Source organism: Mustela nivalis (genome assembly GCF_964662115.1).
Source record: "Mustela nivalis genome assembly, chromosome: 3".
NCBI classification, from domain to species: Eukaryota; Metazoa; Chordata; class Mammalia; order Carnivora; family Mustelidae; genus Mustela; species Mustela nivalis.
Genome location: NC_139022.1, coordinates 142658501 through 142674288, shown reverse-complemented (window position 1 = coordinate 142674288; position 15788 = coordinate 142658501). Strand labels below are relative to the sequence as shown.

The 15788-nt window shown below is 38.5% G+C and overlaps 1 protein-coding gene across 2 annotated transcripts in view; it reads left to right on the top strand.

Annotated features, from left to right (window-relative positions):
• ITGA1 (integrin subunit alpha 1) overlaps positions 1-15788 on the top strand; it is a 177742-nt gene that overhangs the window by 75545 nt on the left and 86409 nt on the right. For both annotated transcript variants that reach the window (XR_014309618.1, XM_082723222.1), the window contains exon 6: positions 703-830. Coding sequence is in view for 1 of the 2 variants with exons in the window: in XM_082723222.1 (XP_082579348.1) it covers positions 703-830 (128 nt within the window). In the remaining variant the exon portion in view is untranslated. The remainder of the gene's footprint in view (positions 1-702; positions 831-15788) is intronic.

Genomic DNA, 15788 nt, shown 5'->3' with positions numbered 1-15788 from the left:
AAATGTTTTGCTTTGCCAATATATAACCAAACCCCACTGCTATTTTTGGAGCCGATTATTAGTGTAAATAACCTTTAACAGAGTCTTGTTTAAACATCATAGCTAAAGCTGTCACATTGTTTTTATTTAAAGAGTGAGTCTCTTTGAAGAAAGTAATCTCATTTGAAATACACTCAGAATGAGAGCAGTTATATAAAATTCATATTGAGAAAATTTCCAAAGATAATTTATACAGTGTTGATTAAAATTAAGTAGAGATGAGTTTTACTTGGTAAGAATCACAAACCAATTGCTATTGAGTGCAGTAGTATTTCCCAGTTTTATTTTCCTAAAACTAATTTTTCTGATTATAAAAGCAATGCGTCCACTATGTAGACTATCGGCTTATTTTTTTTAAAGATTTTATTTATTTATTTATTTGATAGACAGAGATCACAAGTAGATGGAGAGGCAGGCAGAGAGAGAGAGAAAGATGGAAGCAGGCTCCCTGCTGAGCAGAGAGCCCAATGCGGGACTCGATCCCAGGACCGTGAGATCATGACCTGAGCCGAAGGCAGCGGCTTAACCCACTGAGCCACCCAGGCACCCTATCAGCTTATTTTTTAAAATGAGCTTATTTCAGCTGTGAAAACACTCCATACACCTTCATACTATCTAAAAAGACAAACTCCAAATTTACACAGTTGACTCCTTTTGTTACAGAATGCAGCACCCAACTAGACATAGTCATAGTCCTGGATGGCTCCAACAGTATTTACCCCTGGGAGAGTGTTACAGCTTTTTTAAATGACCTTCTTGAAAGAATGGATATTGGTCCTAAACAGACACAGGTATGTGACTATGCATTTTGACTTCTATTGTTCTAAAGATAAAAATGCACAGATTTTTAATAATACAAAATACTCTGAAAATAAATTAATCAATAAAGCTAATATTCAGGGTGAATTTTATATTCTATATCTCTGAACTGGCAGACCCTGCTATTTTCTAAACAGAAAATATTATGAAAGCTTCTATTTCTAATGCTCTTGGAAAATATTCCCTATAAATCTCTGTAAAATCTTAATTATATAATGTAACCACCTTTGGTAGTATCAAAAAAAGGTTTCAGAATTTGTGGAAACTAATTTAACATCCCAATGAACACATCATATTACAATCTCCTTTCTCGTATTATATAAGTAAATTCATAAGTGACCACAAGATATCACTTAAGGTCCATTTTTTCTCATATTTAATAATGTCTTTTCTTAAGCAAAAAGCACATGCTCCATGTTTTAGGCACAGTTAAGTTGAATAGTTGGTTTGCCTTTTTTTTTTCTCCTCATGAGTATCTATTTCTAAACACATTCCCTTTATTGCCATTAAATGAAATGAAAGTTCTTGTGTGACTCTTCCACTTTAGACACTGAGTTTGGGTTTAACTAATCTAATGTTAATTAAACATTTATGGCCTGAAAATATGGAGATGACAGTGGATAACAGGCAAATTAAATGTCAGAGTGAAGTCAGTGCCTTGAGAGCAGAAATTAGCACAGGAGTCAGAGTCAAAATGGTTGTTGCATGGTTTGGAGACTGCAGGAGAGCACAGGACACTTTAGCACTGCACATGCAGACCAATGTCTTTCCTTTTGTCTCTTAGAGCTCTACTTTTGGAGAAATTCTGAGGCACTGAAAAAGTGGTTTGATTGCTTTAATGTTTGCCACATCCACACATAGTGCAGGACAGATACACAGATATGTGTGTATGTGTGTGTATATATATATGATATGCTTGTATATGTTTCTGTATATGTATACTTATAAATATAAATATATATATACGCACATATATATATAATGAATTTTCCCAAAAGGAGGTAGTTGAAGATTGCAAATTTGATGCAGACCTCAAAGTGAAATTCGAGGTTGGTGAAGTAAGAGCTAGGTGAGGGGCAAGACTTTGTATAACCTACTACAATAAAGAACATCTTGAAATCAGTATAAAATTATTTTTTAAAAATGTACCTTTATGCATCACAAAATGTAATTTTCCTGGATGCAAGTTTCTCATTTGCAATTAATCTTCCCAGAGGTTTGGAGAGGATATTGTATCTCCTCTTGCTTCAGGGCAAAAGGAAGCCCGTGTCCTTTAAAAGACCACTCCAGAATTGTGACTTGCTCCTCCATCTGGTCCATTCCCGGCCCCCCTTCTGAGGACCTCTCTCTCCCCTCTTTCTTCTCTTCCCTTATCCTTTCTATCCTTTCTATCCTTGGTCAATAAGATTTCATAGAGCCATAAAATTAAAGCTGGGCAGAATTGTAGAGGTCATTTAGTCCCAAATCTCAATTTATGGAGGGGGCGGGAGAGGCTGAGTAACTTGTTTATGGTTTCCTGCTTATTGATGACAGATCAGAAACCATAGCTTCCCAACTGCAGTCAAGCTCTCTGTCCTCGCTGAGACCTCTGCTTCTGGAGAAGTTTCAGAGTTGTCCTAAATATTAGGTCTCTAGTTCTTTTCATTTCATCATGACTGTCCCTGTCCTTCCACAGCCAGCCCCATGGCACCGTCTTCCCTGGCCGGACACACCTGCCATGAGGTGGCTGCACCACAGCTCTGTCCTCTCTCACTACCTTCCCCATGATGTACTTTCTTCCCTTCCACCTGTTTTGCCCACCCCATTTGCTTCCTTATCCAGTCCTTTCTTTCCAAATTGAAGAGTCGTCTTGGAATAGTTTTTAATTTCTAGTAAATTTTAGTCATCCGGAAATTTTATTTTCTTTTAAATCCATCTATCTCTTTCACCGTAAAAAATTATTTATCTGTAGCTATTTGTGGACATTAGTGCAGCAGTGACATGTTTGAAGTTGCTCCACAACTTCAAGAAGGAAATCTACAAGACTCTCTTAGAAAAATAATCACTGCCTCAGTGGGGATCTGTGCCAATGACTCAGTTTTGTAAAGAAATAGTTAACAATCAATTGCTTACATGCCAAGCCATTCTGCTGCAATTTTGATGTTTCTGTTCCACTAAGACTGTAATTAATTTTATATTTCTATAGTGAAAGTCCTAATAGAGGAGCTGTTCTGCCAGCTACCAGTGGAATTCTAGCCTGCTGGTGTGGGCTTTATAGAGTCCTATGTCTTTGTAAGGCGGAACAATTACTCTATTCAGAGGCATAGGGGCCAGCCCTTAAGGGTTCAGATGCTACAGCAAATGGGAGGAAAATGAAAGTACTCCAAGACAGAAGAGTCTGGTCACATTTACTCAGTTCTGGGACCCCATTCCACAGAGGGGGTATTTCAGAATGCAATCCTGTACACTGAGTCATTTGTGATATCTGCCAATGTCACCAAGGAAACCTTCTTCCCAAGGCGAAAGGAGCTTCTTAAATGGCTGAATTTTTATGTCACATTTTGCTTATATAATTCATTGTGGAGTTTAGCCATACTCCTTCATTCATTTACTTGAATGTTTTTCCTGAGGATTTACAGTGTACCAGGCTCTGTGCTAGAGCTTGGATAATCATGGAAAATAAGACAGACACCGCCACCGCCCTCATAGGGCTTCTGTACAATGTGGCGTTTCTCCAAAAGTGGCTTGTAGAATTTCTTTTTCCAAATCCCTGAGGTGCTTGGGCTATCCCCCACATTTTTAGAATCAGAGTCTCTCAGAGTGGGGCTATGGAGCCTGCGTTTTAAGTAAGCAAGCTACGTGATTCTTAAACATGGTAAAGTTTGAAAAATACAAGACGAATGCATTGTTACATATTGATGTGTATGTGCATCTGGTGCCTCTCTAGATACAGACTTTATATCATCTTTTAATCCTTTTTAGTGACCAGCCAGTGCTTTGCTGTGATATAGTGGGCCCTTAATGAGACTCTGTTGAATAAATGTATATATCATAATTAATGCTTTTAAAAATTTTTCTCTGATAGGTGGACATTTAATGAGACACTCTTTCTGTAACTGGCATTATAATATTATTTTAAGGATATTACTTTATACTTCAGGCTTTAATGTTTATACTTCAGTATTTTCTAATCTTTTTCTGTTTTGGCTTCAGTTATATTTATGATTTGTAAGTAATTATCTAAACGAAACAGATTGAAAAGAATATATTTACTAAGCCATCGATTTGCTAATCTGTATTTAATAGGGTTTTAAGTATAACACATTTAAACTCCCTTTAAGGTTTGACCTTCCTTCAGTGGATTCAGAGTAGAAACTTGTTTGTAGAAACAAGTTTTTCTACTTGTTTGTAGAAATTTTCGAAAAATACTTCCTTTTCAAAGAAACGTGTACTAAAAAGTGTGGATATCTTTCATGTAGTCTTATAGTAATTCTCTCCAAAAACATAATTTATTTTAAACAACCATTTTTTCCCCTGACTCATTATAACATAATTTAATTAAGTTTGGGTTGTTTTGTCTTTTGTTTTTGTTTTTATTTATTACAATTAAAGAACCCAGTTCTGCTTTAAGATCGGCAGAATTTGCTTCTGGAATTTTTCCTCCCAAGTACACCACTGCAGGGCGTGGTGGCGTGCACCTGTAGTCCCAGCTACTCGACGGGCTGAGGCAGGAGGATTGCTTGGGCCTAGGAGTTCTGGACTGTAGCGTGCTATGCCAGTCGGGTGTGCGCACTAAGTTCATCATCAATAAGGCGACCTCCCAGGAGCAGGGGGACCACCATGTTGCCTAAGGAGGAATGAACCTGCCCAGGTTGGAAATGGCAGAGACCAATTACTTATCCTCCCTGCCTTCATTCCTGAAAGGGGAAGATATAAAAATAAATTGTGAGAGAGGCTACAGATAGATAGAAAGCTAAGAGCTGCATGGTGAATTCTTAGACTCCTCACCCACCTCAAGGGTATAAAGGAATTAAAAGAGAGTTGAGGGGATTTGTGAAGATTTCTCTCTAAAAAGAGCCTGGTGAGAAAGGCTTCAGTGGGATCAAGCAGTGAGCCCAATGTGTCCACTAAAGTTGGGACACACAGTTGACTAGTGCCTGATCCCTGCCTGAAATACCTAAGGGGTGAGACAGCAGCCGACCAGCTCCTGACAGGCAATCAGATGAGAGGTAGCTGCGGTTGAATTGGCCTGCAGGTGCAGGATCCATGAGTACAAAGAAGTGTGTGTTTATGAATCATTGTGGAATCAGGCTAGGTCCTGTTCATAGACTCTTCCGGAGGTGAGCAGAGCCTTCTGCAAACAAAAGCAGAGGACATCCCTGATGTCTGGGGACTGCAGTAGTGAAATATATTCACTCAGACAAGGATGTAAGTAAAGGGAAATCTGCAGAGAACCCGCATGAAGGCTGCTAATACCTTATAGCATCTGATCCATGTCTTTTTTTTTTCATTTATTTATTTTCAGCATAACAATATCATTATTTTTTCACCACACCAGTGCTCCATGCCATCCGTGCCCTCTATAAACCCACCACCTAGTACCCCGACCTCCCACCCCCCTGCCACTTCAAACCCCTCAGATTGTTTTTCATAGTCTCTCATGATTCACCTCCCCTTCCAATTTACCCCAACCCCCTTCTCTCTAACTCCCCATGTCCTCCATGCTTTTTGTGATGCTCCACAAATAAGTGAAACCATATGATAATTGACTCTCTCTGCTTGACTTTTTTCACTCAGCATAATCTCTTCCAGTCCCGTCCATGTTGCTACAAAAGTTGGGTATTCGTCCTTTCTGATGGAGGCATAATACTCCATAGTGTATATGGACCACATCTTCCTTATCCATTCATCGGTTGAAGGGCATCTATGTTCTTTCCACAGTATGGCGACCGTGGCCATTGCTGCTATAAACATTGGGGTACAGATGGCCCTTCTTTTCACTACATCTGTATCTTTGGGGTAAATACCCAGGAGTGCAATGGCAGGGTCATAGGGAAGTTCTATTTTTAATTTCTTGAGGAATCTCCACACTGTTCTCCAAAGAGGCTGTACCAACTTGCATTCCCACCAACAGTGGAAGAAGGTTCCCCTTTCTCCACATCCTCTCCAACACATGTTGTTTCCTGTCTTGCTAATTTTGGCCATTCTAACTGGTGTAAGGTGATATCTCAATGTAGTTTTAATTTGAATCTCCCTGATGGCTAGTGATGATGAACATTTTTTCATGTGTCTTATAGCCATTTGTATGTCTTCATTGGAGAAGTGTCTGTCCATATCTTCTGCGCATTTTTTGATATGATTGTCTGTTTTGTGTGTGTTGAGTTTGAGGAGTTCATTATAGATCCTGGATATCAACCTTTTGTCTGTACTGTCATTTGCAAATGTCTTGATAGCACCAGTCAAGTAAGAATTCCTGTATCCTTTATTCATCTCCCACCCTTGTTCCTGGAGAGGTCAGAAACTACAGCTAACGATCTAAGGGAAGGTGAGTAAAGAAACAAAGAAACAGCCAGTTGTGCCCCTTTGCCAACTACATGCTTCTCACCCACTCTAAGTAAGTAAGTAAGTAAGTAAAGGGAGCAGAGAAAAATTAACTACAAATCAACTTTGATATTTTATCTTCTTGAGTTTGTTTTAATTTAGGTTGAACTATATGAAATTATTGTTATTTGATCTTTTTTTTAACCTAGAAATATAGCAATTTCATGTGGTACAACTAAATTAAAATACAGTTGACCTAGAACAATGTGAAGATTAGGGGCACTGACTCTCTGCATTGTTAAAAATCTGCATATAGCTTTTAATTGCCTGAGAACTTATTAATAGTCCATATTATTGGAATCTATATTATTAGTTCATAATATTGGAAGCCCTAACCAATAACAGAAGTAATGGATGAACACATATTGTATATGTTATACATATTATATACTATATTCTTAGAATAAAATAAGGTAGAGAAAAGAAAATGTTATTAAAAAATCATAAGGAAGAGAAAACACATTTACAGTACTATACTGTATTTACAAAAAAAAAAAAAATAAGTCATGTATCCGTGGACCCACACTGTTCAAACCTGTGTACCTTAAGGGTCAAATTATATAGGTTTTTATTTTTTTAAACATATATTTTAAATTTTACATTCTGACTATACCTCATGAGTCCTTGTTTATTATATTGATATAGTCATGCACTCAGTACAACATGTAAAGATGAAATATAATAACCTATTCTCTGCAGTCATAGATTTGTCACTTAGTAACTGCATGTCCTAAAAGGTAGTTGCAAAGATGTGAAAGTAGTTGTCAACACAATGAAAAAAAACAAAAAAAGGAAAAAAGGGAGAAGGATGGAAAACAAATAAAAAAGCTTACATTAAGGAGTGCACTTGTTGTGATGAGCACAGAATAATGTGTGGAAATGTTGAATCACACCATATTGTACACCCAAAACTAATATAACACTGCATATTAACTAAGTGGAATTAAAATTAAAAAAACTTAAAAAAATAAAATGTCCATATGACAATTAGTATATATTAGGAAATTGCAACATGATGACAAAAAGATCAACTCCAAAGAGTTACTCAAAATTTCTTCCATGTTTCTGTGTGGCCCCATTAAGACTTTTGAAACATACTGAAGGAAATTTTGTAAACCAGTTTTTTACCCAAGACAGAGTAAAGGCTATAAAATTGCCTTTAAAAAAAAAACCACCTATAAAAACAAACCTGAAACACTCTGAGCTTGCCATAAAAAATATGATGGTGTAAACATTATGGAGGCCTTATTGATCCTCAATACCTAAACATAACATTGCTTTTAATAATAAATGAGAATGATATAAATATGCCAAATACGAGTGCATTACCCTAAATAAACCCAGTAAATTGTGAGGCTTGATATAAAAGTGAAATATACTAATGGAACAATGTCTAGATTGTTGCTATCAAGAGTGTAGCATAACATTAAACCAGGCAAAATGAAAGAGAGAAATTAATTAAATTTTAGGAATATTATTTATCTTTCTTTTTACTGCACATTTTATGGCCATTTCCCTAGAAGCCTTAAATATGAGGTCTGATTCATTGTTTTGAAGTCTGAAAAGAAGCCTGACTGCGCCTTGCAATCGTATCCTTGTCAATCAGGCTATAGTTTCTGACAGTGGTGCTATGAATGAGGAGAATCTTCTTGATCACTAACCACCCAGTCTCCATTTTCCCCTACTTCCATGCATAACTCACCTGCGTTGTCTTTCCAAGGTAAAGTTCAGATCATAGCATTTCCCTGGATAAAAAAATGTATCTCTACCTGCTGAATAATATCCAAGCTCTCCCCTGGATTATACGGCATCTGTTACCTGGCACCAATCATTGCCACTGCCCCCTGCCTCCCTGGTGCCGTGTGGCCTCCCTTCTTGCTCTGCAGCCACCCCTCTCTGGACCTCCCTGAACACGTCATCCGGGTCCACGTGAGTCCCTCTGTCCAGAGAGACTTTCTCTACCCCAGGCCCTAGGTACCAGGTAAACTTCATAGACTCATTTCCTATGTCACTTGCTCTGTCACTTTCTACCCCTGCTTCCCATGAACAATTCTTTCACCTCCCATGTTCCTGTATCCTGTGCTCACCCTTCATTTACTGTTCTCATCAGTTGGTAGCACTACTCTTTGCTTCATGTGTCTGTCTCTCCTGGCAGACTATGAATTCCGCTTTGACAGCATGGGGCCTTAATTCTTTTATTTATGACATACAATAGAGTGTTAGGTGTTGCCCAACACATAGGAGGTAAATCATTTGGGGTGGGAAAATTTCATTGCTGGGATTTTTCTCTTTGTGTTAAAAATCATTGTTGTAATGACCTCCTTCTCTCATTCTATTTCATGAAGTCATTGAGCTAGAAGTACTTGTTTGTGGGGACTGTCCCCACCAACACCCCTTTACATTAGATCTCAGGTTTTTCTCTGCAGATGTTCCATCCCTAGCCCCATTCACCTCTCATTCTGATTTCTGCCACAGTCTCCTGTCTCCTCAGAACCTTACTTTTACTCTCTCTTTGCGTTTTTGAATTTGGATGCGTTTCATTGTGGCAGCATCCAAGAGGACAGCTAAAGACACCCTTTTCCTAGGACTTATATCTATCATCTATCAATTTTATGTTTCTGAGGACTCATTTCATCTCCTTGGAAACCAGTCCCATTTATGTCCCTCTCCATAGTGACAAGAGGTTAAGCATGGTTTCAGCTAATGTAGCCTCAGAATGGCCTGTGCTGATGGTTCACTTGGACTGCCGTCTGTACTATTACCACATCATACTCTGACTTAATTACATTAGAAGCATATTACAGGGCAGGGCTTTTGTACCATAGTTTGGTAAAAGGAAAGAGAAAATTGGTCAGACACAAAGGCTGAGCTCTTTTCATGTTAAACAATTGTGCATCTTACAGAGAAAACTTCATTATTTTTACCCTATCATTATTTCCCTAAAGAAGCCATTGAGTTGGTAATGTTAATTGTTGAATGAAAGCCCAGAAACTTAGTTTGTGCTAGAAATAAAAATCTGGGCACTGCTGTTATAACAGCGACTTAACAATACAAAGTAATAATATAACTCTAAATGAGAAATAATTCCATTCCTTCATAGCTCTTCGACTTAATACACTTAATAGCTATTTTGTACACTTCTCTTTCTTAAGCTTCTTTGTCATTCTGCTGTGACTTGAAGCTTCATGAGAGAAAAATGAGAAGGCCCTCCTTTCAGTGATTTCTTTTATATTTCTCACATTCACTTTCCTCCTCTTCTCGACCCCCCAAAAGAAACAAAGCCTCTTAGATAATTAATTCATTGTAATTCAGCAGATATATATGAAGTATCTTACTGATTGAATATTATGCTAGATGCCATGGGCAGTTTGAAAAATGAATGAATGAATGAATGAATGAATAAAAACTCTGTCCCTGAACCCAAAACACTTCCAACTTAGAAATGAGATAAAATCTTATATTTGGGTAACTACAGTACATGATATTATATCATGACTATAACAAAGGTAAGTGAGGCAGAACAATTAATTGATCTTTGCAAGATCAATTAATGTTTTAATTAAAAAAATGTTTTCCAAACTGTGTTGCTTAAGGTGTTGAATATGTTCCTCGCAAAGAATGTTCTGTTAAATAACAATAAATTGTATCAAGTCTTCCAATTCATGATTCATGATTCATGTTTTCATATTAAAGATTCTAAGAGCACTTTCATTTTATCTAAATATTTATTTATTATTTTAGAGAGGAGGGGAGGGCCAGAGGGAGAGAGAAAATCACAAGCAGACTTCCACTAAGCATGTAGCCCAATGCAGGACTCAATCTCACAACCTCGAGATCAGGACCCCGCTTGAAACCAAGAGTCTGGGACGCACAGGCCCCCCCTGAGAGCACTTTCAAAAGAATTTGCTTATGAGTCAGAGTAGAGCAAGTGGGGACAGGAATAAGAGGAAAGCCTTGGTCTTTTGCATTTGAAATTTGTGGCTTTTTTTTTTTTTTTAACTTAAGTCAATATAAATAGCAGAAGGAGAAAGAAAGGCAGACAAAAGAGCTAAAGGAGGAGAGACAGAGAGGTTGTAGAAGGGGGCCTTGCTGTAAAGATACATATTAACTTTGTGTTACCCATTGTTTTCCAAGATTTCTTGGCCATGGCACTCCTTAAAAATCATACCTAGTCACATACAAAAGGATGCTAATACTCCCTAGGAAAGGAGTAAGGGAATATTAATTAGTCTGTGGCTTAGCAGAAGAAGGATTAAATCTCACGTTTAAATGGAAGGTTTGAGTCAGTGTTAGAAACCTCTGGTTCCTGTAACAGAATCCTCAGCCAGTTGTGTGTCTGAGTTAGGCTCTAGCCTGAATCTTAGTTCTCTTTGGACTTAGACTATAATTATATACTTGTATCTTTTGTTTACTTAATCAGGAAGATCAAACTGTATCTCCCTAGGAAGTAAAGGCCTCCCTTCCAGGTGTCTCTGAAAAGGAACTGTGCTACTTGTGATTCACCCACTCCTTATCAGTGTTTTTACTATCTTCCCGTACTCTTACTGATGTCATAAGCTACTGTTTTTCCACTTTCTCTACATCGAACCTCTTGCTTCTTTTAGCTGCCATCCCTGCTTACTTATTTCCGTTCAGCAAACATGCCTAGAATCTTTCTATCTCCAATACTCAACAGTGTTCTACTTAGCTTCTACCCTCTGGTTTTTGTATCATTCCAACAACTGAAGCAACCGGCTGCTTCAAGTTGAATATGATGATTATTGGCTGTTTTTATTTTTCTCAATTCCTAGAATGATTTCAATTCCTCATCATTTTTGACATATTTTCCAAGCTCCAGACAGCTTTGCTTTCTCCCATTCTACATTCATAACCTACTGTGTGTTCTTTACCTGGGTATGTCATTCAGGAGGCTACGTCGTCTTCCCTCCATGAGGCCTTTCAATGTGAGACAGTAACTACGCTTGTACTTCTCTCCTCCAGTCTCCTTACAATGTGTATTCCTCACTTGGCTCACTTTTTATCTTGCTATTTACATCACCTTTATTTGATTCTGTTGCATATGTGCCTATACACAGTGTGCTAGTATGAATCTGTTTTTACCTGCCTTAAATTATACACTAAGCTGGAACTGAAACCGTTTTTATTCACTGAGTCTCATCAATACTCAGCAAGCATTACTTATATTTTTGTGTGTGATTTTACCATTTTCATGTGATGAAAATCAATAAATGGCACCCTTTTTATGGGGAAGACAGAGCAGGCCTTATTCGGCCTGTTTTCTAAGGAAATATGCAGCCCAGTATCAGCCAGGGTCCCACACTATGTCATTTCCGAGATTTGAGTTTCCACTGTTCAGTCTTCTCATTTCCCACACTTATTTTTGTCTCCTTTTTCTGCTTATCATTATTTCCCTGCTATCTCAATTTTCTACTTGCTTATGTGAAATGTTACAGTCATCTAGTAAGAATTTATGCGGGTCAACTGTAAGCAAAGCAAAGCAGTGGTGTGGGATAAGAGATACCAAAAGCTATGACATAGTCCATGCTCTTTGCCCCTCTTTGCCCCTCTAGAACATACAATGTAGTTTGGGAGATAAAGCACGCATACAAAGCAGTTGAGAAGAATGCTGTATTCACAGGAGCAAAACAGATAAGTTTGCCTCAGGGCTTGGAGAAGAGCCACATCAGTATGAACTAGATTGGTGACTAGGTGGGGAAAGTTTTGCAGAGAAGGTGAAGCTTGAATTGGATCTTCCAGAATGGGTAGCAAAAATTTAGTTTTGTTAGAGGGATGAGAAAGGATCTGGGGAATCCTAAAGTTGAGGGAGAACAAAGAAGGTGCGGTCAAGCTGTTGAGAGACTGCAGGTCAGGGAAAGAAAACTGAATTTTACCCTACAGGTCTAGTATTTCAAGGAGCACCTTGAAGTTTTATCTGTTTTCTATTGTACACAGAATAAAAATCCTCCTTCAAAGTGTATTTCAAAGTGTATCTTTCAAGTGTATTGCTGTAGTAGGCCATGGAGAATTATTAGAGATTTTTGAACAAGGAAGTTATGTGATAAAAGCAGAATTTCAAGACATTTAGTCTTCCATGAATATGTAGAAGGAGCTGAGGAGAATGGAATTGGAGGGAAAGCGAGAGTGGAGAGACCAAAGATTGACACAATCTAAGTTCAAGGCAGTGAGGTCTGGCCTGGGCCAATGAAGAAATTCAGAAACAGAGATAATGGATCACATGAAAAGAGGTAGACTATATGGAAATTAAACAAGGCTGTTTGTGGCATAATATTTGACATTTGCAACATACTTTACATATCTTATAAAACCTTCTATGAACTATTGGATTATCTGGACACCAAGAATAACAGAAAAATTTTAGTCTTTTGTTAAGTCAGAAATCGGTGTTTTATATCTCCTCTCTCCCTCCTTTAGGTCTGGTTTCCCAGACACAAACTCTAAGAAAATGAGCCAAGTGACAGTGATTTACTAAGGGGCTTTTAAAAGAAAATGGTAAGATATTTGGCAGAACAAAACAGTAGCAACTGAGGACCACCAAGGGTGAGATTTCAGGTGAAATCAAGACCTCAAGCTGATCTGGAAGGGAAGCTCCAAGTTGAGTCAAGGGACTGGTCTTTTGCTGCCTGGGTTCAGACATTGCCTGTGGAGAGGAGGGAGAAAATTTCCAGGCACTTCTGGTTCTTTGAGCCTCTGGGGCAAAGCAACTCTAGCAGTCCAAGGGCAGTCAGTCATTTGAAGAGACTGTCAGGTAGAGTTGTTAGAAACAAAGTGAAAGAAAGGGTGAGGCAACTGGCAGTTAAAAAGTCTCTAAAGAATAAACTTACGAAACTGAGATATATGTTAAGTAGGTAGAGAAAGAGAGAGAGGAGATATAAAGCACTGATTTCTGATTTACCAAGGTGCTAAAATTTTTCTGCTATTCCTGGTGTCCAGTAATCCAATTGTTCATAGAAGGTTTTATAGGATATGTAAAATGTGTTCCAAATGTCAAATATTATGGCATAAAACAACCTGTTTGCCTCTTTTCATGTGACCTCCTCCCCATGTATCAGTGTGATACTCTCTTTTTCCTGAACAGTTAAATCTTAGGACTAGAATTTGATGGAACTCAATAAATGGAGCAAAGTGCATTCATTAGTACAAAGGAGTCGGACTGTTGGGCGGTGTTATGTGCAACCACATTAGAGATCCATGGCCATAACTTTAAAGTGAGACCAGTCGACAAGTTGTGTGATTTCTGTGTTGAAACATTTAGTGTCACAGAAGCATGCAAAGGAAAGGAGATATTTGGACTTAACCAGAGTTGGAAGTTAGCCAAGTGAATTAATGGAGGGGAAAAAGGTTAAAGGAGTTAAAGTCTGCAAGTAAATGATTATGGTGATGGACCATGGAATCTAGGCTAAGTTTTAAAAAAAAGTAGGATCTCTGAATTAATTAGAAGTCTTGATGTGGTGAAGGAATTGATGAATTAGATATACTATGTAAATGAGTTTAAGTTAATGGCCAGACAGAAGAACACTTGAAATTGAGATGGAGGTGCTGCAGTATTTAGTACTTAGTATTTAGTACACCTGGAGGTACTACAGATGGAGGTAGCAGCCTTTAGTGGAAACTAGCAGGTTGAGGTGACAGAGAATGTGAGGGCTTTAGGGAGGTGTGTGTTGGTAGAGAGGAGGTTGAGTGATAGAAAAAGCCCAGGGATAAGGAATTCTCATCTTGGACTAAACTCTTCTCTGCCATGAAGAGTATTCTAAACCTAAATTCCTCATTTATAAAATATGGTACTAATTTCTGTTACTATAATCTGAATAAATTAGGAAAAAGGTTTTTAAAAGCATTAAAAATATAGGATACTACTCTTATTTAAGTATGGTGGCCTTAATTGCTCCAAGATGTCTAATGTACTCCAGAAGGTAGCTCAAAGATAATAAAAATTATTTTAAATTGGAAGGTTCTCTTATTGGTTTCTGAAAATGCCAGAGTATACATCTGGCTTACAAGAAGACACAGTAGTGGAAATGTACCTTTTAATCAAACATGTAATTAAGCCTGAAGATTTCTGACAACAGTGACATCTGCAAAGGAAGCTGGAAAGTAGATGTCGATCCCCCTGACACTTGGAAATAGGATCAGACTTGGAAATAGGATGGGTTTGAAGCAAGCAAGAGGCAACTTTATCAATGAACAAACTACACAATTGCCTGGGAAAGAAAATAGCCTGTCTCAAATAGCTTCCCCAACCCAAGAAATGTAGTGCCCAGAATTTCTTCATTAAGACATTCCTTTGGGGGGCACCTGGGTGGCTCAGTGAAGCCTCTGCCTTCAGCTCAGGTCATGATCCCAGGGTCCTGGGATCGAGCCCCGCATCCGGCTCTCTGCTCAGCAGGGAGCCTCCTTCCCCCTCTCTCTCTGCCCGTCTCTCTGCCTACTCGTGATCTCTGTCAGTCAAATAAATAAATAAAATCTTTAAAAAAAAAAAAAAAGACATTCCTTTGGGTGTTGAATCCTCTGAATCTTGAATTTTGGGGAAAGAAAATTAAATAAAAAGTTATCTTCAGTCACAATTCTTGATGTAGATTCGTCTATTGGTTCACATCAACATTTAAAGAAAGGTATTAAAAATGAATAAGAAAAATGGGCATCTCTAGGGGAGAGGAGAAGAATAAGGAGCAAGAGAAATCAAATCAGGACACTTTACCCTCTGTATCATTTTACTCTACGGTGGCTCTGCAGTTAGCTGCCCACATTATCCGGTCTATGCAAAAGACAGAGTGAAAGGGGGGAGGCAAGACAAAGAAAGGGAAGACAGAGAACATGAAACGGGATGGTGGTGAGAAGGGATGGCAGGAGAGAAATGAAACTACATCTGAGCTAGATAAAGCCTGAAGCACGTATGAGCCCTCCCCAGATACATGCCCCACTTATTACTCATCCAGACTCATCTCGTTTCACTTCCCCTCACAGCCTGGTCCAGGCTTACTGACTTCCTTTTGGTTCTCAGGACATCCCTGCTTTTTGCTCATCTCCTCTTCTGGACATACAGATTCCCCTTGTGTGGACCCCATCCTCCCACTCAGCCTCCATCCAGAGTAGGTTTCCACCCTCCTTGCACCTTTCAGTCTTAACTTGAATATCACTTCTAAGAGGCTTTCCCTGAGCCTCTTCTGAAGTAGGACCTTGGGTTCTCCTTGCTAAGCAGCTTTTCCAATACAGCCCTCTCCACAGTTGAACATGCATTGGAATGATCATGGGTTGAAACTCTATGTCTCTGTCTAGTTTAGAAGCTCCATGAAGGCAGAGAGCAGGTCAGCATACAGCACCTTCTACACCCA